Below are 26,962 nucleotides of genomic sequence, written 5' to 3' on the forward strand. Positions count from 1 at the left end.
ATATTGCCAGTTTAAGTGTGAAAGACAATAATATTAGATTTTGTATCAAAAGGATATGTTTTACACACTGTTAAGTGATCTGTCAATTGTTCGAGAACTACCCTCTAACTTTTGAAATGATTGGCAACATTTTGGAGCTTAAACCAGATCACATTGGACTCAACTATTGCAAATGACATGGGAACCTGGAATTGGCCTACTTGAAGTGTACTAGTGTTTGGTGTAAGTGAACAATCCCCACAACTATGTTCTACGTGTTTTTCAATACAACTAAAAAGTAATACTTTACTAGGCAAGTATAAAAGTGTGGAGTTTTATGACTTCTTCATGCATGTTGTATGAGATGCGCGCGCAACACCAGGGCCCATGTTTTTCAGATGTCTCGCGCTGGCTGTCGGGATTGCTCAGGCGCTGTGGACATGTCCGCCATGTTTTTCATGGGACTGGGAGTGGATCACCCGAGAAAAATAGCTTCTAAATCCAGTTAAACTCGACCAGAAATGGCTTTTCGCATTTGATTTCGACCGAATGGTTACCAATGAATCCTACTATTGTGAAATCAACCGAGTCCCTTGTGGATTTATACCGATTTTCTTAGCGAATTCTGGCGGGATACATGTTTCCTTCGCGTTCAATGTGAGTGCGATAGGGGCAAACAATGAGTAAACTATCGTTCCGAGCGCGAGCGCTAGACGCCGCCAAACCTCTCCCCATATACCGCAACAAAGACCTTCCAGACCTAAATGACTGCGTTTCGATCAACCGGGCTGTGCCGCAGATGCCTACGGGGATGGAAAAAGAAGAAGAATCGGTAAGAAAACGTTTAAATTTAGAAATCTTAAAATGATTTAATGTGCACAGTAGTGCGATTGTATTCTTGATGTATTTACGCAACATTTTGTACGTATGTTTGTTTATTTATGCTTAGGGCCCGTCATTTCACGCTCGTTGCGTAGTAAATCGTAGTCTTTACGCCATGTATACTCTCATGGCGTAAATGACTAGGTTTGTTTATGATTGGTAGGGCTTTCTTCGACTACTGACGTAAATGATTTTACGTACATTTTATTGGTGACTTGCGCGATGTTGCGATTGATAACAAACTAAGCAAACTTGCCATCAATGCTTTCTCATCCAACCTTTTATAAACTCAGCAAAAAAGGAAACGTCCTCTCACTGCCAACTGCGTTTATTTTCAGCAAACTTAACATTTGTAAATATTTGTTTGAACAGAAGATTCAACAACTGAGACTTAAACTGAACAAGTTCCACAGACATGTGACTAACAGAAATTGAATAATGTGTCCCTGAACAAATGGGGGGGGTCAAAATCAAAAGTAACAGTCAGTATCTGGTGTGGCCACCAGCTGCATTAAGTACTGCAGTGCATCTCCACCTCGTGGACTGCACCAGATTTGCCAGTTCTTGCTGTGAGATGTTACCCCACGCCTCCACCAAGACACCTGCAAGTTCCCAGACATTTCTGGGGGGAATGGCCCTAGCCCTCACCCTCCGATCCAACAGGTCCCAGATGTGCTCAATGGGATTGAGATCCGGGCTCTTTGTCTTGCAGGAAATCACGCACAGAACGATCAGTATGGCTGGTGGCATTGTCATGCTGGAGGGTCATGTCAGGATGAGTCTATGGGAAGGGTACCACATGAGGGAGGAGGATGTCTTCCCTGTAACGCACAGAGTTGAGATTTGCCTGCAATGACAAGCTCAGTCCGATGATGCTGTGACACACCGCTCCAGACCATGACGGACCCTCAAAATCGATCCCGCTCCAGAGTACAGGCCTCGGTGTAACGCTCATTCCTTCGACGATAAACACAAATTCGACCATCATCCCCGGTGAGACAAAACCGTGACTCGTCAGTGAAGAGCACTTTTTGCCAGTCCTTTCTGGTCCAGTGACGGTGGGTTTTGTGCCCATAGGCGACGTTGTTGCTGGTGATGTCTGGTGAGGACCTGCCTTACAACAAGCCTACGAGCCCTCAGTCCAGCTTCTCAGCCTATTGCGGACAGTCTGAGCACTGATGGAGGGATTGCTCGGGCAGTTGTTCTTACCATCCTCTATCTGTCCCGCAGGTGTGATGTTCGGATGTACTGATCCTGTGCAGGTCTTGTTACACGTGGTCTGCCACTGCGAGGACGATCAACTGTCCGTCCTGTCTCCCTGTAGCGCTGTCTTAGGCGTCTCACAGTACGGACATTGCAATTTATTGCCCTGGTCACATCTGCAGTCCTCATGCCGCAGATGAGCAGGGACCCTGGGCATCTTTTCTTTTGGTGTTTTTCAGAGTCAGTATAAAGGCCTCTTCAGTGTCCTAAGTTTTCATAACTGACCTTAATTTAAAATAAAATAAATATTTAACCTTTTATTTAACTCGGCAAGTCAGTTAAGAACAAATTCTTATTTACAATGACGACCTACCCCGGCCAAATCCAGACGACGCTGGGCCAATTGGGGGCCTCCCTATGGGACTCCCAATCACGGTCGGATGTGATGCAGCCTGGATTTGAACCAGGTACTGCAGTGATGCCTCTTGCACTGAGACAGTGTCTTAGACCACTGCGCCACTCGGGAGCCCCAGTCCCTACCGTCTAAGCTGTTAGTGTCTTAACGACCGTTCCATAGGTGTATGTCCATTAATTGTTTATGGTTCATTGAACAAGCATGGGAAACAGTGTTTAAACCCTTTACAATGAAGATCTGTGAAATTATTTGGATTTTTACGAATTATCTTTGAAAGACAGGGTCTTGAAAAAGGGACGGTTCTTTTTTTGCTGAGGTTATATTTCTGAAGTAACTAGTTAGCTAACTAGCTTACCAAATATAGTCCCTAGCTAGTTAACTTAGAGGCCAATGAGACTCTTTAAGTAACGTTAGCTAACCTACTAATACTAAGCAGGAGATGTGTGGTTGACAGATAGGAAGCCAAGGCGCCATAAATGAACCATGGCACACTTGTAGACTATTGTAGATAGTTACTTCTCTTTGATCTCTATTATTGTTACATCAGTGCAGATCTAGTATTGCCTGCAGTCAGTCCAACAGCACTAAAATGAGGCCTTCACCTTTCAAGTTGTTGCAGGAGGTTTCATCACCATACCGCTGTTAGTTTGCCTGTGCAGCCTATGAACCCATTCCATACAGGGTGTTATTTGCAGACGAGACTGTCTTGTCTGCTGACTGTACAGCATCTGAAAGGCATCCTTGCTGTCATGATATGCAAACATGGTCATTTTTGATTGAAGATAAGATGTTAGTAGTGGCCAATTCCAAGGTAACAGAATGCTGCTGAGACTCAGATCTTTCACTTTAAAATGTATGTTAAACAAAAAACAATAATTGCAGAATTAAATAAACTGTGCAACTCAGCAAAAGGACTACTTTTAAAAATGTCCACAACATGTAACAAAAAAACATTTACTTAAAGAACAGTGCAGATTCAAACATTGGTAACAGAATGACAGCACAATCATTCTGTTAACAAACTTTGTATCTGCATTGGTTTTTGTTTGACATACGTTTTAAAGTGAAATCTGATTCTCAGCATCATTCTGTTACCATGTAATTGCCCTAGTAGGTTTTTACTATTAAGTAAACACAGGATCAAGCTTTCTGCTCACTCTTCTTTCTACCTCTTCTCTCCCTTACTCCCTCTCTCAATGTGTCCTTTGCTCTCTTCCTCTCGCCCTCTGTCGTCTGTCTCTCTCTTTTTGTCTGAATTGTGCCAATACAGGTTTTCTAAACATGTCAATCTTTCTCTCCCTCAGGAGCACCATCTCCAGAGGGCCATCTCTGCGCAGTCGGTTTTCAGGGAAAAGAAGGAGAACATGGTCATCCCGGTGCCGGAGGCGGAGAGCAACATCACTTACTACGACCGTCTCTATAAAGGAGAGCTCAGGATTCCCAAACAGCTCTTCCACATTCAGCGTGAGTAGCATTTTCTTGGCAGCAACTTCTGTAGGCTACTCCCCCTCCCATCCAACTCTCACACACACTAGGGCTGGGTGGTATACCGTATTTTATGATATACCGGTATTGATGCAGGGACCGGTTTGGGTTTTTACTTTACCTTCTATACCGGTATTTTAATGTTTGTTAAATATGGTACTCCATGTGTAATGTCAATTTTTAGTTTATTTCGCTACTTGAGTCATCGCTCTCCGCTCTTTCTCTCCATGCCACTTTCCACACAGACCTAGCCACGCCCCCTGTCATGCAAGGAGCGTATGTTCCTCAACCATGAGACACTTGCTTTCAGTCTGCATGGTCAATGCAGCACAAACAACAATGTTGATGACAACAATGCTGTTTTCACTTTGCTTCTTAATATAAATCCACTAGCGTTCTATAATGACACTATTAGTTTGTCTTTTCTTAGCAAGTTGCCCTAAATCTTGAGACACTAATTGTTAGCCGCTAATGCTAATAGCTAGCTAGCTAATAAATGTACTGAGTAAGAGCAAACGTAGCTAGCTAATACAGCCTGATAATACCAGTGATGGTGTAGACCTAAATCAGCATGTTTGTGCAACAGTATCTTCTAAATCAGAGGAATATGCAAAGCTGGAATATGTTAGCTACATGAAGTAGCTAAGAGAGAATATGCAATGTAGCCAAAGCTTATAGGGTCCCCTAGGAAACACTAATCAACACTTTAGTTCCTATCCTGTCACAACTCCTCCCTGGCTTTTTAATTCGTTGTCATCTCAAACAACACTGTATTCAAAGTGCCCACTGTTATATTCTAACTATAGAATTAGAATAGTAAGTCAAATCACAATTGCAACATTTGGTTAAAATAAGTCCTAGATTATTTGCACATATCGTGCAGCCCTACGTGGCAGTGTGAAAATGATCTCAATTGAACAGTGGTGTAAAGTATTTAAGTAAAAATACTTTCAAGTACTAAAGTAAAAAAATATTGTCTGTACTTTACTTTATTATTTTTATTTTTGACAACTTTTACTTCACACATTCCTAAAGAAAGTACTGTACTTTTCACTCCATACATTTCCCTGACACCTAAAATTACTCGTTACATTTTGAATGCTTAGCAGGACAGGAAAATAGTCCATTTCATGCACTTGTCAAGAGAACATCCCTTGTCATCTACTCCCTCTGATCTGGAGAACTCATTAAACACAAATGCTTTGCTTGTAAATTATGTCCGAGTGTTGGAGTGTGCCCCTGGCTATCCCCGTAAATATAAGAAAATGGTGCCGTCCGGTTAGCTTAATATAAGGAATTTCAAATTATTTATACTTTTAATTTTGATACTTAAGTACATTTTATCAATTACATTTACTTTCAATACTTAAGTATATTTAACACCAAATACTTTTAGACTTTTACTCAAGTAGTATGTTACTGGGTGACTTTCAATTTTACTTGAGTAATTTTCTATTAACGTATCTTTACTTTTACTCAAGTATGACAATTGGGTACTTTTTCCACCACTGCAATTGAGTGCAGGAAATGCAGAAGTGATAAGTGCTAAAATTAGTTTTGGTTGAAGTTGAATTGAACAGTATAAAACAATCAGAATGGAGAAAGACTAATTGAAATCATTTAGAATGTTTGTGTTGCCTCCCTAGGATCACTTATTCCTCATAAAGCAAATGTAGAACTTTTATCTTTCAAAAACTACAAATACTGTCAAATACCGTCCAAATAAAAATACTGTGATATAACATCTTGGCCATATCGTCCAGCCCTAACACACACATATTCACTCAGACAAATGTTGACAAGGCATCAAATGGTTTCTGAAATGTCACTTGCCAAATCTGGATATTGAATCTTTGAACAGCCCATCAAGCTACCACATCTTTGGCTGTCTGACAGCAGAGGTTGTAGAGCAGGGGCGACCAAACTGGGACAACATTTGGTTTGGCCCACCAGAAGGTTCCGATTTTTATTTATTGAATTATTATATTTTTCTACAAACTTCGTCGAGGTCTCAACTTATTGTTGAGAATTAGAAAAGTAGAATACAGAAGGTGCAATATTGAAATTTGGTAGTGCATCTGCAGTGTTCCACTTATGTCAGTCACTCAATTAGCCCATGTCAGCTAAAATAAATGTAATTGCTAGATAAGGTAATCTAGCCAGCTATCTAAACCTTGTAGTAATCATCACCAAATTACCTACCGGGCACGCAGGGCATGTGCCCACGTCCAAGGGCCCCACGTTGATCTTGTTAGTCATTCTCACTCAGATATCATGTGAACATGGCATAAGTCATGGCAAAATGTGTACAATTGCAGGAAATTAACTTTAAAATTGAAAATGTTTCTCTGCCCCATGGCAAAATGTGTAGAATGGAAGGAAATTACCAGGTGAAACTGCAACAACAAAAAATCCACTGCCGAGAGGGGGTTCACTAAAAATGTTTTGCCCATGAGGTGGGTGGGCCCCCCAACCTTATCTCACATAGGGCTCCCCAAAACGGTGTAGGCACCCCTAATGTTTTCCTGAACTTTATAATACTTTTTCTGATGCATTTCAGTGACTGCTGCAAATATAAATTGTTACCTTTCCCATATTTTAAGTCATTTGAAACATTCAAGTTATTAGCTTTGTGTTCATTTGTTTTTTTATCCGTCTTTAATACTGGTAATGTTTCAATACTGGTAATTAGAATCTGGTGTTGTGTCAAGTTACAGTGCATTCGGAAAGTATTCAGACCCCTTCACCTTTTCCACATTTTGTAACATTACAACCTTATTCTAAAATTGATAAAATAATTTTTTCCCTCAATCTACACACAATACCCCATAATGACAAAGCGAAAACAGATTGTAAGATTTTTTTAGCAAACAAATAAACAAATACCTTATATACATAAGTATTCAGACCCTTTGCTATGAGACTCGAAATTGAGCTCAGGTGCATCCTGTTTCCATTGATCATCCTTGAGATGATTTGGAAAGGCACACACCTGTCTAAATAAGGCCCCACAGTTGACAGTACATGCCAGAGAAAAAAACAAGCCTTGAGGTTGAAGGAATTGTCCGTAGAGCTCTGAGACAGGATTGTCGAGCCACAGATCTGGGGAAAGGTACCAAAAAATGTCTGCAGCATTGAAGGTCGCCAAGAACACAGTTTGGAAGAAGTTTGGAACCACCAAGACTAACTAGTGCTGGCCGCCCGGAATCGGGGGAGAAGGGCCTTGGTCAGGGAGGTGACTAAACTCGATGGTCACTCTGACAGAGTTGTGGAGATGGGAGACCCTTCCAGAAGGATGACCATCTCTGCAGCACTTCACCAATCAGGCCTTTATGGTAGAGTGGCCAGACGGAAGCCACTCCTCAGTAAAAGGCACCTGACAGCCCGCTTGGACTCTTAAACCATGAGAAACAAGATTCTCTAGTCTGATGAAACCAAGATTGAACTCTTTTGCCTGAGTGCCAAGTGTCACGTCTGGGGGAAACCTGGTATCGCACCTAGGCAATACCATCCCTACGGTGAAGCATGGTGTTGGCAATATCATGCCTGGGAGACTAGTCAGGATTGAGGGAAAGATTAACTAACTGAGCAAAGTACAGAGTTCCTTGAATACTTAAGTAAATGTGATATTTAAGTTTATTTTAAAAATAAACTTTTGCTTTGTAATTATGGGGCGTTGTGTTTGAGGAAAAATAAATGCATCTAATTTAGAATAAAGCTGTAACATAACAAAATTAAGGGGTCTGAATACTTTCCGAATGCACCACGTATTAAATCACCACCTTCCGGAGACACCTGAAACCCCACCTCTTTAAGGAATACCTAGGATAGGATAAAGTAATCCTTCTAATCCCCCCACCCCCGAAAAAGATATAGATGTACTATTGTAAAGTGGTTGTTCCACAGGATATCATAAGGTGAATGCACCAATTTGTAAGTCGCTCTGGATAAGTGCGTCTGCTAAATGACGTAAATGTAAATGGCTAGAATTTAGTTGTTTGAAGTGTAATTTTTATGATTTCTAAAAAGCCCTTGTTTCAAGACCCTAAAAAGCTATGGTTTACCTTTTTAATATTTCTAAATAGATGTCTGTTTGTTCGGCCCAACACTGAGATTTTTTTGGGGCCCACCTAGCCCAAAAGTTTGAGCACCCCTGTTATAGAGCAATTAATGTAAGTTGTTACAAAATCACTTTCACAAGATGGAATCTGTCCTCGGCCAACCAGCTGTAATCGATTAGAGGCCCTACACTAATGAATTTGCACCAAGAAGACCTTTTTTCTGACCTAATCTGATCCTCTCTTCCTCTTCTCATAGCCCTGGGTCTGGATAATGAGCAGCCAGACTATGACATGGACTCAGAGGATGAGACCCTCCTCAACAGGCTCAACCGCAAGATGGAGATCAAACCCATACAGTTTGAGACCATGGTGGACAGGTTGGAGAAAGCCAGCGCAAACCAGGTAACATAACACCCGCCATCTAGACCAGCAGCAGTTATCAAGTGCTTCTCTGTGCTAATAGAATATTTACCGTTTTATGCCGGAGGGCCTGGATGTCATGTTCCTTTGAGAGGCTTTGCTCTGGAAAAGAATCAAGGGAACACTGTAATAAACTAAACTTCCATCTCTGTTTGCTCACAGCTAGTCACTATCACAGAAGCCAAACTGCTACTGAACGAGGATGACTACCTCCTGAAGTCAGTGTACGACTACTGGGTGAGGAAGAGGAAGAACTGCCAAGGCCCATCGCTCATCCCCCTCATCAAGCAGGAGAAGAGAGACGGCTCCACCAACAACGACGCCTATGTGGCCTTCAGACGGCGCACAGAGAAGATGCAGACCAGGAAGGTGAGAAAGGAGAATCACATGGCTTGGATTGAAAGTGTGTCCCCTCACTTTGATTAGATGCAGTTTCAGTATCGGGCAATAATTGTCTATTCTTTCAAGGTTTGGAGCCTTGCACAATTTAATTTATCATTGTGTTGCAAGTAATTTGTTTCATGTTTGTCCCATTTGCATTTTACTCATTTAGCAGATGCTCTTATCCAGAGTGACTTACAGGCGCAATTAGGGTTAAGTGTCTTGCTCAAGGTTACAACGACAGATTTTCACCTAGTCGGCTCGGGTATTTGATTCAGTGACCTTTCGGTTACTGGCCCAATGCTCTTAACTGCTATACGCCCCATTGATTGATGTGCTCTCCAAGAATTTTTATGAATCTCTCTGTACCCTAACTCAGTCAGGACCTCTGTAGACCTACTAACCTGCAGGCATTTTGTGTACCATGCATACAATTTGAGGTCAAAGTACACTGGTACAAAAAACTTCCCAGAAATAGGCAAAAATAGGCTTTGAGTTGGCACATAGTGGAGCTGAGCCAATCAGAGGACTTGGGCGAGGAGAAAAAAAGTCGGCCCGCCCCCCGTAGTCGTAGTACTATTTTTCTCCCTCGAGCTTGATGGCAGCTCTCCACTTCATCTGTTGATACAACTGATGTGTGAGGAAAAGAGTAGGGGAAATGGAGAACAAAGTGTTTGCTCAATACATGTTCCAAAATTGTATGTGTTGGTTAAGCACAACCACTATTATTTCATTGTAAGCTCCTTAGCTAAGGTGTCATTAAGACAAAGGTAGTTAGCTCCATAGTCAACTAGGCGAGAACACTTTCTTGCCCGCACAAGCTTTAATCTAAGCAACGGTAGAAGGCACGACCACATTGACGAGCAAGGAAGCGTGCAGTGTTGCTAAAACCGTCCTTCACAGAAAGTTATTTTAGACTGTTAAAGATTACTAGGCCTATCTTAATTAATCAGCTCTTGATCTGTCCTCTTGATATAGCTGCATGTCAACAGTATTAGGCTGCTAATGATGTGATAATAGTCAGTTCACCAATGACAACAAAAAATGTTGAATGAATGGTAGCCTAGTAGTCAGACATGATGGATGAGTTCAGGGATGGAGATCTGAAACAAGCTCATATAGTCCTAGTTCAGTTGTTTCATATTCCAGATAGGCTAAAGTAAGCTAGACTACTGCATTCCATCCTGTAATTGAATTATTCTGAATTTTCTCCTGAATCAAAATTCTTTGGCCGGTTTACATTTTCACTAGACTCATTACCCCTAAATGTCACCTAGAAAGTGTGTAGTGTGTGCCGGTGGTACTCTTAAATTCTTTACGGTTGGCAAGTCTGCCTCTGTCGGCTTGGTGATCCTGAGGGTTTGTATAGTTGTTTGACCGTGTCTCTCTCTTGTTCAGAACCGTAAGAATGACGAGGCATCCTATGAAAAGATGCTGAAGCTCCGGAGGGAGTTCAGCCGCACGGTCACCATCCTGGAGATGATCAAGAGGAGGGAGAAGAGCAAGAGAGAGCTGCTGCACCTCACACTGGAGGTATTGGAGAAAAGGTGAGCCTTAAACGCATTGGGGGGGTGGGTTAGAGGGATGGTAGCCGGTATGTGTGTGAGATTGTTTGCCCTGTTTCTTACGTGTGTGTGATTGTAGCCAGTGCCTTATTAGTGTTACATGGTGTAACCGAGCAGGGCTTCCTGTGTCAGAGCAGACTAGAGGTCATGCTGAGTGATATAATTTATGTATTTTATTTAACTAGGCAAGTCTGTTAAGAACAAATTCTTATTTATAATGACGGCCTACCCTGGACAAACCCTAACAACGCTGGGCCAATTGTGCGCCGCCATGTAGGAACTCCCAATCACGGCCGGTTGTGATACAGCCTGGAATTTAACCAGGGTTAGGTTTTGTAATGACGACTCTAGCACTGAGATGCAGTGCCTTAGACCGCTGCGCCATTCAGGAGCCCTATATTGCAGTTCTCACTTAGTTTCTAACACTGTAACACACTTCTTCTAGTCCTGGTGCTAAAAGAGAACAGCCTGTCCTTACATGTTGTTGATGAGTACTGTCAGTCAGTATGAATGATGGACCAATTACTGCAAATTGCTGCCTTTTTTCCCTCCCTTCTGTCTTTTTTACCCTGTACAGTGGCTTGTGAAAGTATTCACCCCTTGCCATTTGGGGGGGGGTGTGTGTATCATTTGATTTACACAACATGCCTACCACTTTGAAGATGCAAAATATTTTTGGTGAATCAAACAAGAAATAAGACAAAAAAAACTGAACTTGAGCGTGCGTAACTATTCACCCCCCCCCCCAAAGTCAATACTTTGTAGAGACACCTTTTGCAGCAATTACAGCTGCAAGTCTCTTGGGGTATGTCTCTATAAGCTTGGCACATCTAGCCACTGGGATTTTTGCCCATTCTTCAAGGCAAAACTCTCCAGCTCCTTCAAGTTGGATGGGATCCACTGGTGTACAGCAATCTTTAAGTCATACCACAGATTCTCAATTGGATTGAGGTCTGGGCTTTGACTAGGCCATTCAAGACATTTAAATATTCCCCCTTAAACCATTCAAGTGTTGCTTTAGCAGTATGCTTAGGGTTATTGTCCTGCTGGAAGGTGAACCTCCATCCCAGTCTGAAACCTCTGGAAGACTGAAACAGGCTTCCCCTCAAGAATTTCCCTGTATTTAGCGCCATCCATCATTCCTTCAATTCTGACCAGTTTCCCAGTCCCTGCCGATGAAAAACATCCCCACAGCATGATGCTGCCACCACCATACTTCAATGTGGCGATGGTGTCCTCGGGGTGATGTGTTGGGTTCATACCGAAAAGCTCAATTTTAGTCTCATCTGACCAGTACCTTCTTCCATATGTTTGGGGAGTCTCCCACATGCCTTTTAGCGAACACCAAATATGTTTGCTTATTTTTTTTCTGGCCACTTCCGTAAAGCCCAGCTCTGTGGAGGGTATAGCTTAAAATGGTCCTATGGACAGATACTCCAATCTCTGCTGTGGAGCTTTGCAGCTCCTTCAGGTTTATCTTTGGTCGCTTTGTTGCCTCTTATTAATTCCCTCCTTGCCTGGTCCGTGAGTTTTGGTGGGCGGCCCTCTCTTGGCAGGTTTGTTGTAGTGCAATATTCTTTCAATTTTTTTATATTGGATTTAATTTTGCCGGTAGGATGTTTCGGGATATTGTTTTATAACCCAACCCTGATCTGTACTTCGCCACAACTTTGTCCCTGACCTGTTTGGAGAGCTCCTTGGTCTTCATGGTGCCCCCCCTTGCTTGGTGGTGCCCCTTGCTTGGTGGTGCCCCTTGCTTGGTGGTGCCCCTTGCTTGGTGGTGCCCCTTGCTTGGTGGTGCCCCTTGCTTGGTGGTGCCCCTTGCTTGGTGGTGCCCCTTGCTTGGTGGTGCCCCTTGCTTGGTGGTGCCCCTTGCTTGGTGGTGCCCCTTGCTTGGTGGTGTTGCAGACTCTGGGGCCTTTCAGGACAGGTGTATATATACTAAGATCATGTGACAGATCCTGTGACACTTAGATTGCACACAGGTGGACTTTATTTAACTAATTATGTGACTGGTAATTGGTTGCACTAGATCTTATTTAGGGGCTTCATAGCAAAGGGGGTGAATACATACGCACGCACCACTTCTTTTTTTTCTTTTTTTGAAACAATTTTTTATTTCACTTCGCCAATTTAAACTATTTTGTGTATGTACATTACATGAAATTCAAATAAAAATCCATTTAAATTACACGTTGTAATGGAACAAAATTGGAAAAACACCAAGGGTGATGAGTACTTTTGCAAGGCACTGAATGAATGTGTTCCTATTATTTGTCTGTTGTTTCCATGAAGATATCAGATGGGTGACTTTACGGGTGAAGTCCTCAGTGAGGTGACGGTCCCTCTGGCTGAGAAGCCCGTCTACACTGCTCCAATCACTCTAACCAACGGGAACCGCCATAACCATAAAGCTGAGATCAAAATCAAGGTAATATAAGGGCTTATATCAACCATAACATTACCTCTACTTTTACCTGATGTTTTTACATTTGACATTGAAGCAGTTCAGAAGAGGGGATGCTGCAGGATGCACCGGCAGCACACTGATTGCTTTTCAAGAACTTCAATGCAGCAATGACCTCTTTTCACACTTCACAACGTCTAATTCCATGATCTTTCTCTTTCAGACGCACAAGTCCGGTAGTCTCCAGCACCATGGGCACCACCACTTCTCGGTGAAGGACGAGGATCCCTTTGACTTTGTCAGACCAAAGAAGAAGTACACCAGGCGGGATCCCCTGTGCCGCCCTGGCAGGCCCACCAAGCGCCAGCACATCGTTAACAAGGCCGATATTAAACAGTATGACTTCCACAGCTCTGGAGAGGAGGAGGAGGACTACCCACTGGTCAGTACCTCTGAGAACAGGGTCCTGATGATGGTATCATGGTGAAGTTCATACATTGTCTTATTTGGTTTGTGAGCAAGTATGTATTTTTAAGTCTTGTTTTTTTGTCTCCTCTTTCAGTCTCCACCATCAGAACCAGATGAAGAGAATGATCCAGATGGTGCATTTGCCTTCAGAAGGAAAGCAGGCTGTCAGTACCTTGCTGTGAGTCTCACTGCAATCAGAAGTGCAATTAAAATATATTCTCTCACATTCAGTTTCGATTCCATACATTATTACAGGGGGGCTTTTGCTTCCAGAAATCTGCATTTTCAAAACGTAGACCATGAAAAAAATCTGTGTTTTTAAACAATTTAGTTTGCGTTTTATACCATTTCACCTGTGTTTTATATTGAAAGTCAATAATGGCCGTGTCCGAATCCCCATAATAGTTTGACATACTTAAACTGCATGCTATGTGCTCATCGCCACATTCTATTTAGCATGCACCGTTGAGTAGAAAGTATGCTGTATGCCGTGGCCGCAACGCTAAATGACTCCTGGCTGGCTGAGTAGGTGGTGCGGGGCCTGTGTGCGGGTGGGTTTTTTCCAAATTCAACAGACATGCATCACATTAACCAGCCTGATAATAGCTCATTTCCAATTAAATTTTCTCTAAACTCTGAATAGAATAGGAATGGAGTTATAGGCTTATTTAGGTTGGTTACAGGCAGACTATCACATTTGGCCTATACCCTAGCCCATATATCCTATTTTTTTTCACCTTTATTTAACCAGGTAGGCTAGTTGAGAACAAGTTCTCATTTATAACTGCGACCTGGCCAAGATAAAGCAAAGCAGTGCGACACAAACCCCAACTCAGTTACACATGGAATAAACAAACATACTGTCAATATATAAAAAAGGACTGAAGACAGAAACCGATCATTTGGTTCTATTTCAACATATTTATTAGTGAAACCAAAGTTCTCTAACATTTATACATTAAATCAAATAGCCTAATACACACTAAAACTTTTCAAATGTTCAAATCAAAAGCCTAAATTGAGAAGTGCAACTGAAGCACAAAATTATTCCTTTTACATTCGTGATTTGGAGCAAACCCTGACTGAATCCGAACAGAATTTACAATAAGAAGCATTTTAGCATTTATTTTCTACATGAAAATGCTAAATCCTGTGTTAACGCGACCCCTGTTATTGGTCTGTGGCAATATTGTGGTATTGGGTCTAGTCTGTGGGTAAGGTGGTATTTGGTCCTGTCTGTATGATACTGTGCTGTAGGTAGCCTACATGAGTAACTGTTTCCTCTGCCTGTCTTTACAGCCCTTTGTGGACCAGAGCTCTGGCCTTCTGTGGGAACACCCCGAGCTAGCAGGGCTGGATGCCCTGCGGCACCGTCACTCCCTTACCGCCCTCTCTGTACCCCAACGCTGTGTGGGACTGGCACGCAGGAGGGTGGGGAGAGGTGGCAGGTAACCAACTCCTCTTATCATCCACCTATCTATCTCCTTTTTGTTTAGGTATTCTGTTGTTTTTATTAAGGACCAATGATGCATGTTAACTTGCATCGTGATTTCTCTGAATGAAATCTGATTGAATTGTCACTAAGATTCCACAAATTCCCCCTCTCCTCAGGATCCTGTTGGATCGGGCTTCATCAGACCTGGACAGCGCATTAAAGCAGCTGGACTCAGCCGTCGCCACATCCTCCCCCTTCACCAGGCCTTGTGCTCCAGACCTTACTGATCCCTGGCCCTCCTCACAGAACCACAGAACTATGCCTGGCTCTGCCTCTTCACTGGCAGACATCGTGAGCAACATCCAGGCCCTGAGGTGGCGCTGTTTCAGACCTAGGCCCACCCAGGGTGACAGCAGTGGTGACACGAGGACGGGCAGATCTGCCATGGATACCACGTTGTCTGGAGGGCTGTTGGTTCACTCCAAGAGAAGTGGCAAAGGTAAGCTCCTCCTCAACCCCACCCCATGGTGATTCTAAAGTCCACCCCTCCGTTTCTATCTCACAACGGCCTCTGCATTTATATGTTGGAATCAAGCCGGTCCCAAACATAATTTAACTGTATAGGCCTAGTTTCCATGTTGGCTCTATTTTTTAATTGTGCTGCTTGTGGAACACATTTGGTTCTCCATTGAAAATAGGCAGGTCAGATAGGGTTTGTTTGTATTTGGTGGTTTTCTTTTTCCCAGTCAGCCCCCTGGTTGCAGGCTGTCATCACGTTTCTCTACAGTACCTGTTCTCAGGACTGTCAGCAAGCGTTGATTCATAACTCCCAGTCAGACATGATTTGTGCAGGGAAGTGGAAAGGCTGCCACTGAACTGTAGACTGTTAGGGGGGTTGCACTTCAAGCAACTTCCGGTCAATCAGTTGTGGACTTCACTCACGCCTAGCTGCATTTTCTGGTATTGCTCCACTATGACCCCTAGTGTTAGGGAGTGGTAACCTAGGCAGTCTTCATCTCCTCGCCATATTTTCCTCCCTTCAAAGATTACTACAGTTCTCCATCTGCTCATCTTCCCTCCCTCTTTGCTGTGTACTTTCCCCCTCTCGGTCTCTTTCTTTCTCTGTTGCTCTCTTTCTCTCTGTGTCTGTCTGATGGTCTTGTCCCTATTTTCCTGTACTGACAGGAGGCATCACAGAGGAGCAGTACAAGGTCCATCAGCAGGCTCTGGCCCAGATGCAGAAACAGCAGCTGAACGCTGCTCCTCCCCAGCAGCATTCCTCACTGCCAGAGCGACAAAACACACAAGTACACACACCGTCTTTCACCTCTTCAAAGATAACTGTATATACACAGAATTCCTAATGACTTCGCTCCAGTAGGTGGGGCAGAAAACATTGTCATATCCATTTATATGTTGGTAGTTTCAAACAGCTCAGTGTATGTATGTTTTGATGAATGTTATGGCAGTGTTATATTCTAAAGACTGTACTAATATTGTGTTGTAGACTTCTGGCTCCACTGATTGCATCATATCGAAGACTCTGGACTCGGCAAGTGCCCATTTTGCGGCATCAGCTGTGATCAGTGCATCAGGCCAGGTCAACAATGAGAACAAATCACACAATACCAGCGTCAATGGGGTCGTCCAGCCTTTAGGTGAGCTTTGGATGAACATGTCGTCTAGATTAGAATGTCATACATTTTACATATATGGACTTCTCTCGGATATTCTATTGTAGTTGGGTACCATAGTGGAGGCAAATATTGGAGGATTGAAAAAATACTTATTGTTTCTGATCGGGGGATGCTAAATGACCATCCCACCTCATTAATTTACATGTAAGGTATGTGCTTGTTCAGGTAATAGGCCTACTCAGGTTTGACGGTGTCATATCACCTCTCCTGCAGGGACCTCCAGACCTCTTCACTCCACCAGCACATCCCAGAGCGACACAGGGTTGGACAGGTCAGGTCTTACCTCCTCCAGCGGAGGCCCTCTGCTACCTGCCCACTCCACCTCCTCCTCGCCCCAGTCTCTGCCCAACCACCGGGGCCACGGCAGTGCTGTCTCCCCTGCCCACCACCACCACAACGCCAGACCCTCAGCCCCCTCGCCGTCTGCCTTAAAGCTGGCCACCGTGGCTGCCAGCAGCCTGGACCGCGTGGCCATGGTGACGCCCGCCTCTGCCATCAGCAGCATGGCCAGGTAAGACCAGAATACATTTCAGTTGTATGTATTTTAGTATGTCCATAACTTCTGCCTCAACACACAGAGTATATATCCGTATGTCCATTACTTCTGACCTGTCCAGCAATTACTAGATTCTTCATTTCTTGTTTCTTCATTTAGAATGGCTGATATACATTTGTTTTCATTTTCCAGGCATATGTATCTGAATAATGAATTACTATAGTTATTCATTTTTGTAGGGATACTCACGAACCTGAGAGACATACTTTGAACGGCATATCAGAGACCACAGTACCAATGGAGGTGACATAACCCCCTCCCTCCCTCATCGCCATTCTGCTCAGACCGGTGAATGTGACAAACAGAACGCAAGCTCCAGCCCCAGCCGCCAGAGGGCACGCGTATACAAGGACCTATACAGAATCGAGCATATCAAAAAAATTATAACGTGTCAATATTATAAATGTACATTTTGTAAATTGGGAATATCACTACCTTGTAAGATAGTATATTTGTATCATTATGTTTTCTTTTTTTCTGTTACGTGAATTCTAGTAAATTTGACATCATGCTTTTGCACTTGAAAAATGCAAACAATATATAGTACATGTAAAAATGCAAAAAAAAACGTTTGTTGGGATCATGAGCATGAACCACGGATCCTGTATCACTCATTTTACCACTATTTATTTTGCAATGTTTACATTTTTGTATCTCCACAGACGAAACAAATCAGCAAAATATGGACATCGGTCTTGCTAGCATATTTGGTTCTTGTGCTTTTTTTCTAAAGATGGAAAAATGAGCCTGATTTTGATTTGGTTTCACAAATTGAATAGTTATGGTCTTTTGTAAGTAGATTAGCAGTGGCATTTTTTTCCCCCTTCAGACAAGTATTTTCTGTTACTTTGTCAGTTGTAACAGGAATTTATTGTCTTTTTAATTTTTTATTCTGTTTTCTTTTCCTTTTTCATTCAATGCCGAATTTTCCAAAAACAATGAAGAAATCTTAAAAATGAGCCATTCTCCATACGAACCTATTTATTTACATTTAAATCCAAATGACAAATAAATGCATCCTAAAATCAATCTGCAGATGTAAAGCAAGAATTTTTTATAATATATTTGCCTTTTTAAACGGGTAGGGAGTTGAAGCCAATGAACAGTACACAGGAATCTTACCATTCTATCTGTTATGTATTGCGCTGAAAATCTTGCACATTACTTGGCAACTCTTTGAACGACTACCCCTTTGGATTGGGGGGTGCACATCAATATTTTGGGGTATTTTTTTTCTTCTTTGGTCAAGGGGCAAGTAACATGTTGAAACGATGTCTGATGGTCAGTGATTGACCTCCCCTGTAGATTAGTGTAGTTGATGTACTGATGTCCTGTAGTGATATTAGAAACATGTTTAAATAATTAGTCATGCCTAGTGTTCATGCACTATTTCTTCAGACATACATTTTTCCCTGTTACTTGTTCTTGGAGTGTTTCAGAAAAAAATGCTGGGAAATAAATAAATATATCTATACATATCAGTATAACAACTCTCTTTCCTCTGGTTTACGCCATTTCTTCGCCACTCTTCTTTGACAGTGAGTTACAGTACCAGTCAAAAGTTTTGGCAATCCTACACATTCCAGGGTTTTTATTTTATTACTATTTTCTACATTGTAGAATAATGGTGAAGACACAAACTATGAAATAGCACATGGAATCACGTAGTAACAAAAAAGTGTTAAACAAATCAAAATATATTTTATATTTGAGATTATTCAAGTAGCCACCCTTTGCTTTGATGACAGCTAAGGCACGCTCTTGCCATTCTCTCAACCAGCTTCATGTGGTAGTTACCTGGAATGCATTTCTATTAACAGGTGTGCCTTAAGTTGATTTGTGGATTTCTTTCCTTAATACGTTTTGAGCCAATCAGTTATAGAGACAAGTAGGGGTGATATACAGAAGATAGCCCTATTTGGTAAAAGACCAAATCCATATTAGGGTAAGAACAGCTCAAATAAGCAAAGAGAAATGACAGTCCATCATTACTTAATAAGACATGAAGGTCAGTCAATCTGGAAAATGTCCAGAACTTTGAAAGCTTCTTCAAGTGCAGACCCACAGTTACCTCTGCTGCAGAGGATAAGTTCATTAGAGTTACTAGTCTCAGAAATTGCAGCCCAAATAAATGCTTCATAGAGTTCAAGTAACAGACTTCAAAATCAACTGTTCAGAGGAGACGGGCATTCATGGTCGAATTGCTGCAAAGAAACCACTACTAAAGGACACCAGTAATAAGAGACTTGCTTGGGCCAAGAAACACGAACAATGGACATTAGGCTGGTGGAAATCTTTCCTTAGGTCTGATGAGTCCAATATGAGATTTGGACCACTGTGTCTTTATGAGACGCAGAGTAGGTGAACGGATTATCTGCATGTGTGCTTCCCACCATGAAGCATGGACGATATGGTGTGGGGGTGCTTCGCTGGTGACACTGGGATTTATTTACAATTCAAGGCACGCTTAACCAGCATGGCTACCACAGCATTCTGCAGCGATACGCCATCCCATCTGGTTTGTGCTAAGTGGGACTATCATTGGTTTTTCAACAGGACAATGACCCAAAACCACCTCCAGGCTGTGTAAGGGCTATTTGACCAAGGAGTGCTGCATCAGATGCCCTGGCCTCCACAATCACCTGACCTCAACCCAATTGAGATGGTTTGGGATGAGTTGGACTGCAGAGTGAAGGAAAAGCAGCCAACAAGTGCTCAGCATATTTGGGAACTCCTTCAAGACTGTTGGAAAAGCATTCCTCATGAAGCTGGTTGAGAGAATGTCAAGTGTGCAAAGCTGTCATCAAGGAAAAGGGTGGCTACTTTGAAGAATCTCAAATATAAAATATATTTTGATTTGTTTAACACTTCTTTTGGTCACTACATGATTCCATATGTGTTATTTCTTAGTTTTGATGTATTCACTATTCTACAATGTAGAAAATAGTAAAAAATAAAGAGAACCTTTGAATGAGTAGGTGTGCACAAACGTTTGACTGGGACTGTATGTATTTAGCCTTGATTGAGGTTTTATTGTGGCTCTGGAAAGTTATTGTATGCTACACCTGTTGCTGGGGTTTAGTCTTCAGAGTCCTATATACCTAGTAGTTATCCTTCACTGCACTCTGTAAATTTGTCGTTCTGCTCCTGAGCAAGGCAGTTAACCCACTGTTCCCGGGGCGCCAAAGACGTGGATGTCGATTGTGGCGGCCTCCCGCACCTCTCTGATTCAAATGGGTTTGGTTAAATCCGGAAGACACATTTCAGTTGAACGCATTCAGTTATACAACTGACTAGGTATCCCCCCTTTCCCCTAAAATGTATTCCAAACGAGGTTGTAGTGTAGGCTAAAACAGGCTTTTGGGCATTAGAGTCCTCTCTATGGAACACCACAGACGGCCCATCATTCACAGCAAACCCACTAGAGGGGAACATCGAGTTGAGGGATTAGCTTTCATGGAATGGATCATATTGGACCATCAATTCCATTTTACACAGAAATATATGTTTTTATGGTGGTGATTAAAAATGTAACATACCTGTATAACACTTATTTACAACACATGCAAAGTAAAATTATCTTTACAATATCTTGTTTTATATCGTTTATCAATATGATTTCAATACTCCTCCCAGAATACCATAGAAGTCCCGTTCGGGCAGCAAGCGCGTTAGGCTACCGCAACATCAGCATCCTCACCATCACTGGGGTGGACCTAGGCGGGATTGACAGCATTAGAGCAAGGAGCTTCAAATTGGTCGATGCTGGTCCTGATGCAAGACGCATCGGTGAATACGGGAAGTCTTAAGCCAATGTTTGACCACGAAAAGGGGAACTCGCATTCAAATCTCCGCTATCAAGCTAGAGTAGCCAGACCAGGCCATTCATCAATCTATTGTTTTCCTTTTAAGCAGGTAACGTTAGACTAGAATTCAGCCGAGCGCCAATCGTCTAATTGACAGGAATCTCGATCGAGATTAAATTTCAGCGAATGACAATGGAAAAAAGTGCTTAATTCCATCTCAGTAAAATTGCAGTAAACTTCGCGATAGTTAGTCTAGAGAAAGTTATTTGGGTTATCTGGTTTGAAATAACCTAGTGCTGTGGACATGGCGGATGCTGCTGAGTGCGGTGTAAAAGTGATGTGCCGATTCAGGCCTTTGAATGAATCGGAAACCAACAGAGGAGACAAATACATCCCGAAATTCAAAGGCGAAGACACGGTGGTAATAACGGTGAGTAGATCTTAATAATTTCATATATATATATATATATATATATATATATACGCCTAATATCCATGGTGTAGTCTACAAACAAAGCCATGATACAGGTGCCTAAATTCACTCAAATTCACTCTGACAAAATAAATGTTGATGTGCAAGGTGATCAGAAACATTGTTTTATAAGAATTAATAAATAGGCGGTTAATGAGCATTTGTTTTGAAGCACAATGGTGGAAATGCCAAATAGAGTGACCAACATTTTGATCAATGATTCCTGTACTCTGATATCAATGGAAGCGTCTCTCCAATTTGGGTCTGGATGGTTCACAATCGAGCCTGTCAACATGATCGAGCTATAGGGCCATAATTACCCATGATGTACGCTTGGTGTCAAACTGCCAAACCAATAGATAGTAAGATAGTACGCTGTGAGTGTTTATCTAGATATCATCATCATTAATTCAGTTTGCCTAGTAGTGGTCAATGGTCACCGAATGGACGGTAGAATTCACACTTTTCCCCCAAGGGTCTGCGAGTCTGTAGACTGTCAGTGTGTGCTGTCATCAATGGCATTACCAACCTACTACGTCATCAACGTTAAATTGAATTAAATATAACCATCTTCGGTAGATGAAAATTAACTTTAATTGAAAGTTCGTTGTATCTTATGCTTAGTCATTTCAATGTCATTACATTTCCACCCTGATGAGAAAGCTATGGTCTCATAGCTTACAGCACAACAAGAATAATTCCTTAATGTCCCTTCATCTTTTTGCATACTTTTCACTTTACCCCTACCTACATGTACAAATTATCGCGACTAACCTGTACCCCCTGTATATAGCCTCATTATTGTTATTTTATTGTTTTACTTTAAAAATATATATATGTTTTTATGTTACGGGCTGTAAGTAAGCATTTCACGGTAAGGTCTACACCAATTGTATTGGGGCATGTGATGAATAAAATGTGATTTGATTTGATCTCAAAGGTTATTCATTTTAAGGTAAATCATAAAACAACCTCTCTGAAAGAACAAATAAAAGTATTCTATTGTCAGTACATGGAAAAAATGAAAACACTGGCTCATGTTTGAAATCAGAACGAGAACTATCTCCCTCCCTCCTTTGTAGTGGCCACCCTAAATCAAGGTTTGATTATATTGCTACTACAGCTAGAGGCTCCCAGCATGAGGACAGTCAGAGTCTGCATGAGTGGAGCCCATTACAGGGGAAACAGCCTAGTTTGTCTTAGTTTGGCCTGTCTAACCCCATAGAGACATCATCATTGACCGGACAGTAATTGGAATGGAAAACCTATGTCCTCCCAGGGAGGGGAAGGCAAAAGAGGAAATGGCCATCAGAAGAGAGAATTGCTGGCTGAGTGAGTTTAAGTAGCGTAAATAAGGACAGTTCTTTACCGGTAAAGGAAAAAGGGAGGGGGTTGCGAAGAAGCTGATTGAAGCATTACCTAAGACATCAGACGTGTGTTTGTGCGCATATTTAATTTCCCAGTTAGTGCTGGATTAGAGCCTGTGTTGGACTGATAGTATTGTGCTCAGGAGGATTTGCGCAGGTAGTCAGTGTGTCTCGTTTGCCGTTGTCTGAGTTCTCCTAGGCTAAGCTGTGCTGTGAAATACACAAAGCCAGCATACCTATTTCCTCAGTTCTGCCACTAGACCGCTCCTCTCCCATATGCTAGCATCATCCTAGCTGAGCCCCTCCTCCTCCTCTTCCTCAGCCTGGGGAGAATATACATGGTTCAGTGCCAGGGCACCTTCACTGATCTCTAGCTCATCTTAGGCTGAAAGGTGACAGCAGTAAAAGACCCATGATGTTTATTATTTGACTGGAGAAATGGATGACTAGACCTACAGTACACCATGTTATTGGAGGCCCAGTGATCATTGCTCACACTGCATGCTTCTGCGAGAACAGGTGCTCAGTGGGAAGTATAGGAAGGTGATATGGCTGGTCACTCTCGGTGAGTGTTTCACACACACAGAGGGTTACGATCCCCAAATAGTGCAGCATCTGAACCTCAGATCTCAATGAAATGTTGAAATGTTTTGCATTGCACACTTGGGATTCGGAAAAAAATAGATAGTTATATCGAGATATTATTTTTGACGATATATTGGATCGTTTTAGTTTGCTGTAGCTGCACCATAGTGCCAATGCTTTTCCTTCATAGCTTGTTCTCCATCATGTTTTTAAATCAGGAGCCCATTTGTTTTCAGCACTCTTATTTCCATGACTGATCAATATGTTTAGAACATCAAATCGCAATGAAATTACAGTATCGAACCGCAACACATATAGAATCGTGAGAATCGCAATACATATTGTATCGGCACCTAAGTATCGTGATGACATCGTATCGTGAGGTCACTGGTAATTCCCAGCCCTATTACACACCCTTATCTTAAGGCTAATATCGATCTGGGATTTTATGTCTTTTTTTCATAGAATATCAAGCTAAATGTCCCCTTCCTGCTATTGTTCCAAGTTATTGGGTTACTCATCACGAGCTTTACGCTGGAGGATCGGATCCAATATGAACAGTTGTTACAAACTGTGGACACAGTAGCTTAACATATGCACATATATTATAGGCCCACTGTGACTGCATTTAACTGAACTCCCCTCATTACGGACTGTTAAATAATGAATCAGTTTGGAACCCATGCAGAGCAAGGCAGGTTCCCTTTGTGCCGACAAGTCTGACATTAGTGTTGGCCTTAGCCCAGGGGAAGGTGTGGGGGTATGGTTGCATAAAGCCAAACCAGACAGAGGAACATTAATGCATGGATCGTTTGTAAAGGGGGAAGGGGGAAGTGTTAGGTAACAAACACACACATTTAGGCCTACTCTTGTTCTTTCCATCTGTTACACTAAATCAGATAGAAATATATGACATATTTACTAGAAGCCTAGAGTAGATCTACATATCATGCAAAATAAAGCAATGCACCATGTATTCCTCTTATTCTTGCCCTGACATTTAGATGTATTGATTGGAAGCATCCTTTCCATTTTGTAACCTGCAGTAGTCTAATTGCTTATCAGAGAGAAGCTGATGATTTCATGCACATAATTACAAAGCTTCAAACAGCCATATACTGGTCGCCTGGCACCTTCTACCAGACCCCTTTTAAAGGCATCTTTTGTCTTGCCCATTCACCCTCTGAATGGCACACATACACAATCCATGTCTCAATTGTCTCAAGGCTTTAAAATCCTTCTTTAACCTGTCTCCTCCCCTTCATCTACACTGATTGAAGTGGATTATACATGTGACATCAACAAGGGATCATAGTTTACACATGGATTCACCTGGTCAGTCTATGTCATGTTTTGTACACTCAGTGTACATTTTGGGAGAAATCTCCACATCCTCATACTCTTTGAGGCTGGTGGGGCTCTGCTGTCTGTAATATATTTTTTTGTGACTCTCCATTAGAGCGAGGATTAAATTGCCTGTGAAATCTGTAATTGGAAAAAGCACAGCAAAACACAATTTATGACTGTGTCCCTTTGATTTAGTTTGATCCTGTGCATGGTTGGTTGTCAATGTTCACATACAGGGATCTTTATCAACATGTTACCCAGATAGGATCTGTGATGTGCTGCAATGAGGTTAACCTCTCAATCTCTGTTTCTTTTGTGTGGGGTGTGAGTGAACACATGAACATATGGGGGTGGGGCAGGACTGGCTTTGGTTGAGACATTCAAGTCACCGATTTAGACAAAGCCCCACGACAGAATTCAATGGTGAAGGTGCATAAAGATGGAGGAATTCAGATATGACGTCATTGTTTTTAGCACTACCAACAGAGTTGTTAAACTACAGTGCGCGACATGGTTCAATGTGCCAGCAAATCAGCACAATCTACTTTAGAGTTTTTTTTTTTAATTCCCGCTGTTGGAGCTAGAATTTGGATCATGTATGCTGTGCTAATTACGATACAAAAATACATTAACAGAAAGTAATGTACAATATGGCATACTGAGCAAAGGAGACATTTGTTGTAAGTACATGGGGGCCTCCACCTTTACGCACCTTCGCCATTATGCATTTTCACCTTACCCAAATTAGATTTTATACGAGTAGTAATGGTGTTTGACACCATGCTTATTTATACAAATCAATACTACGAGCCCTTCCCAACGATGTAGGGTTTAAAAAATTATAATAAAAAGAAAATGTGTAACACAAGGAGTAAAATACACAAGAAGGGAGCTATATACAGGCAGTACCAGATCAATGTGGAGCTATATACAGGCAGTACCAGATCAATGTGGAGCTATATACAGGCAGTACCAGATCAATGTGGAGCTATATACAGGCTGTACCAGATCAATGTGGAGCTATATACAGGCAGTACCAGATTAATGTGGAGCTATATACAGGCAGTACCAGATCAATGTGGAGCTATATACAGGCAGTACCAGATCAATGTGGAGCTATATACAGGCAGTACCAGATCAATGTGGAGCTATATACAGGCAGTACCAGATCAATGTGGAGCTATATACAGGCAGTACCAGATCAATGTGGAGCTATATACAGGCAGTACCAGATCAATGTGGAGCTATATACAGGCTGTACCAGATCAATGTGGAGCTATATACAGGCAGTACCAGATCAATGTGGAGCTATATACAGGCAGTACCAGATCAATGTGGAGCTATATACAGGCAGTACCAGATCAATGTGGAGCTATATACAGGCAGTACCAGATCAATGTGGAGCTATATACAGGCAGTACCAGATCAATGTGGAGCTATATACAGGCAGTACCAGTACCAGATCAATGTGGAGCTATATACAGGCAGTACCAGTACCAGATCAATGTGGAGCTATATACAGGCAGTACCAGATCAATGTGGAGCTATATACAGGCAGTACCAGATCAATGTGGAGCTATATACAGGCAGTACCAGATCAATGTGGAGCTATATACAGGCAGTACCAGATCAATGTGGAGCTATATACAGGCTGTACCAGATCAATGTGGAGCTATATACAGGCAGTACCAGATCAATGTGGAGCTATATACAGGCAGTACCAGATCAATGTGGAGCTATATACAGGCTGTACCAGATCAATGTGGAGCTATATACAGGCAGTACCAGATCAATGTGGAGCTATATACAGGCTGTACCAGATCAATGTGGAGCTATATACAGGCAGTACCAGATCAATGTGGAGCTATATACAGGCAGTACCAGATCAATGTGGAGCTATATACAGGCAGTACCAGTACCAGATCAATGTGGAGCTATATACAGGCAGTACCAGATCAATGTGGAGCTATATACAGGCAGTACCAGATCAATGTGGAGCTATATACAGGCAGTACCAGATCAATGTGGAGCTATATACAGGCAGTACCAGATCAATGTGGAGCTGTATACAGGCAGTACCAGATCAATGTGGAGCTATATACAGGCAGTACCAGATCAATGTGGAGCTATATACAGGCAGTACCAGATCAATGTGGAGCTATATACAGGCTGTACCAGATCAATGTGGAGCTATATACAGGCAGTACCAGATCAATGTGGAGCTATATACAGGCAGTACCAGATCAATGTGGAGCTATATACAGGCAGTACCAGATCAATGTGGAGCTATATACAGGCAGTACCAGATCAATGTGGAGCTATATACAGGCAGTACCAGATCAATGTGGAGCTATATACAGGCAGTACCAGATCAATGTGGAGCTATATACAGGCAGTACCAGATCAATGTGGAGCTATATACAGGCAGTAC

General features: G+C 42.2%; 2 protein-coding genes across 4 annotated transcripts in view; both read left to right on the forward strand.

Moving 5' to 3' along the window:
- Positions 1 to 388: 388 nt before the first annotated feature.
- Positions 389 to 18,449, forward strand: LOC106586324 (enhancer of polycomb homolog 2). Of its 3 annotated transcripts, none has more exons than XM_014173497.2 (14): positions 390 to 811; positions 3,784 to 3,943; positions 8,282 to 8,427; positions 8,608 to 8,814; positions 10,225 to 10,373; positions 12,687 to 12,822; positions 13,022 to 13,240; positions 13,361 to 13,444; positions 14,566 to 14,714; positions 14,878 to 15,200; positions 15,887 to 16,008; positions 16,209 to 16,359; positions 16,612 to 16,909; positions 17,118 to 18,449. In XM_014173497.2, the coding sequence occupies exons 1-14, from the start codon at positions 659 to 661 to the stop codon at positions 17,131 to 17,133; spliced, it is 2,313 nt and encodes a 770-aa protein (XP_014028972.2). In that variant the 5' UTR covers positions 390 to 658; the 3' UTR covers positions 17,134 to 18,449. The 3 variants fall into 3 exon arrangements, with proteins under 3 accessions (XP_014028973.2, XP_014028972.2, XP_014028971.2); XM_014173496.2 differs by having other exon boundaries at positions 17,134 to 18,449; XM_014173498.2 differs by lacking the exon at positions 17,118 to 18,449 and having other exon boundaries at positions 389 to 811; positions 16,564 to 16,794.
- A 2,154-nt stretch (positions 18,450 to 20,603) lies between these two features.
- Positions 20,604 to 26,962, forward strand: part of kif5c (kinesin family member 5C) — a 41,681-nt gene continuing 35,322 nt past the window's right edge. Inside the window, exon 1 of the mRNA XM_014173493.2 lies at positions 20,604 to 21,190. Coding sequence (XP_014028968.1) covers positions 21,065 to 21,190 — 126 coding nt within the window. The 5' untranslated portion in view covers positions 20,604 to 21,064. The remainder of the gene's footprint in view (positions 21,191 to 26,962) is intronic.

This window comes from Salmo salar, chromosome ssa25 (assembly GCF_905237065.1).
Source record: "Salmo salar chromosome ssa25, Ssal_v3.1, whole genome shotgun sequence".
Classification (NCBI taxonomy): Eukaryota; Metazoa; Chordata; class Actinopteri; order Salmoniformes; family Salmonidae; genus Salmo; species Salmo salar.

Excerpts from the sequence above, each read along its gene's own strand:
- LOC106586324 (XM_014173496.2), top strand. The coding sequence starts at position 659 with ATGAGTAAACTATCGTTCCGAGCGCGAGCGCTAGACGCCGCCAAACCT. Across the intron at positions 10,374-12,686 it reads CTGGAGGTATTGGAGAAAAG|ATATCAGATGGGTGACTTTA; the intron begins GTGAGCCTTAAA and ends GTTTCCATGAAG. Across the intron at positions 14,715-14,877 it reads AGGGTGGGGAGAGGTGGCAG|GATCCTGTTGGATCGGGCTT; the intron begins GTAACCAACTCC and ends CCCTCTCCTCAG.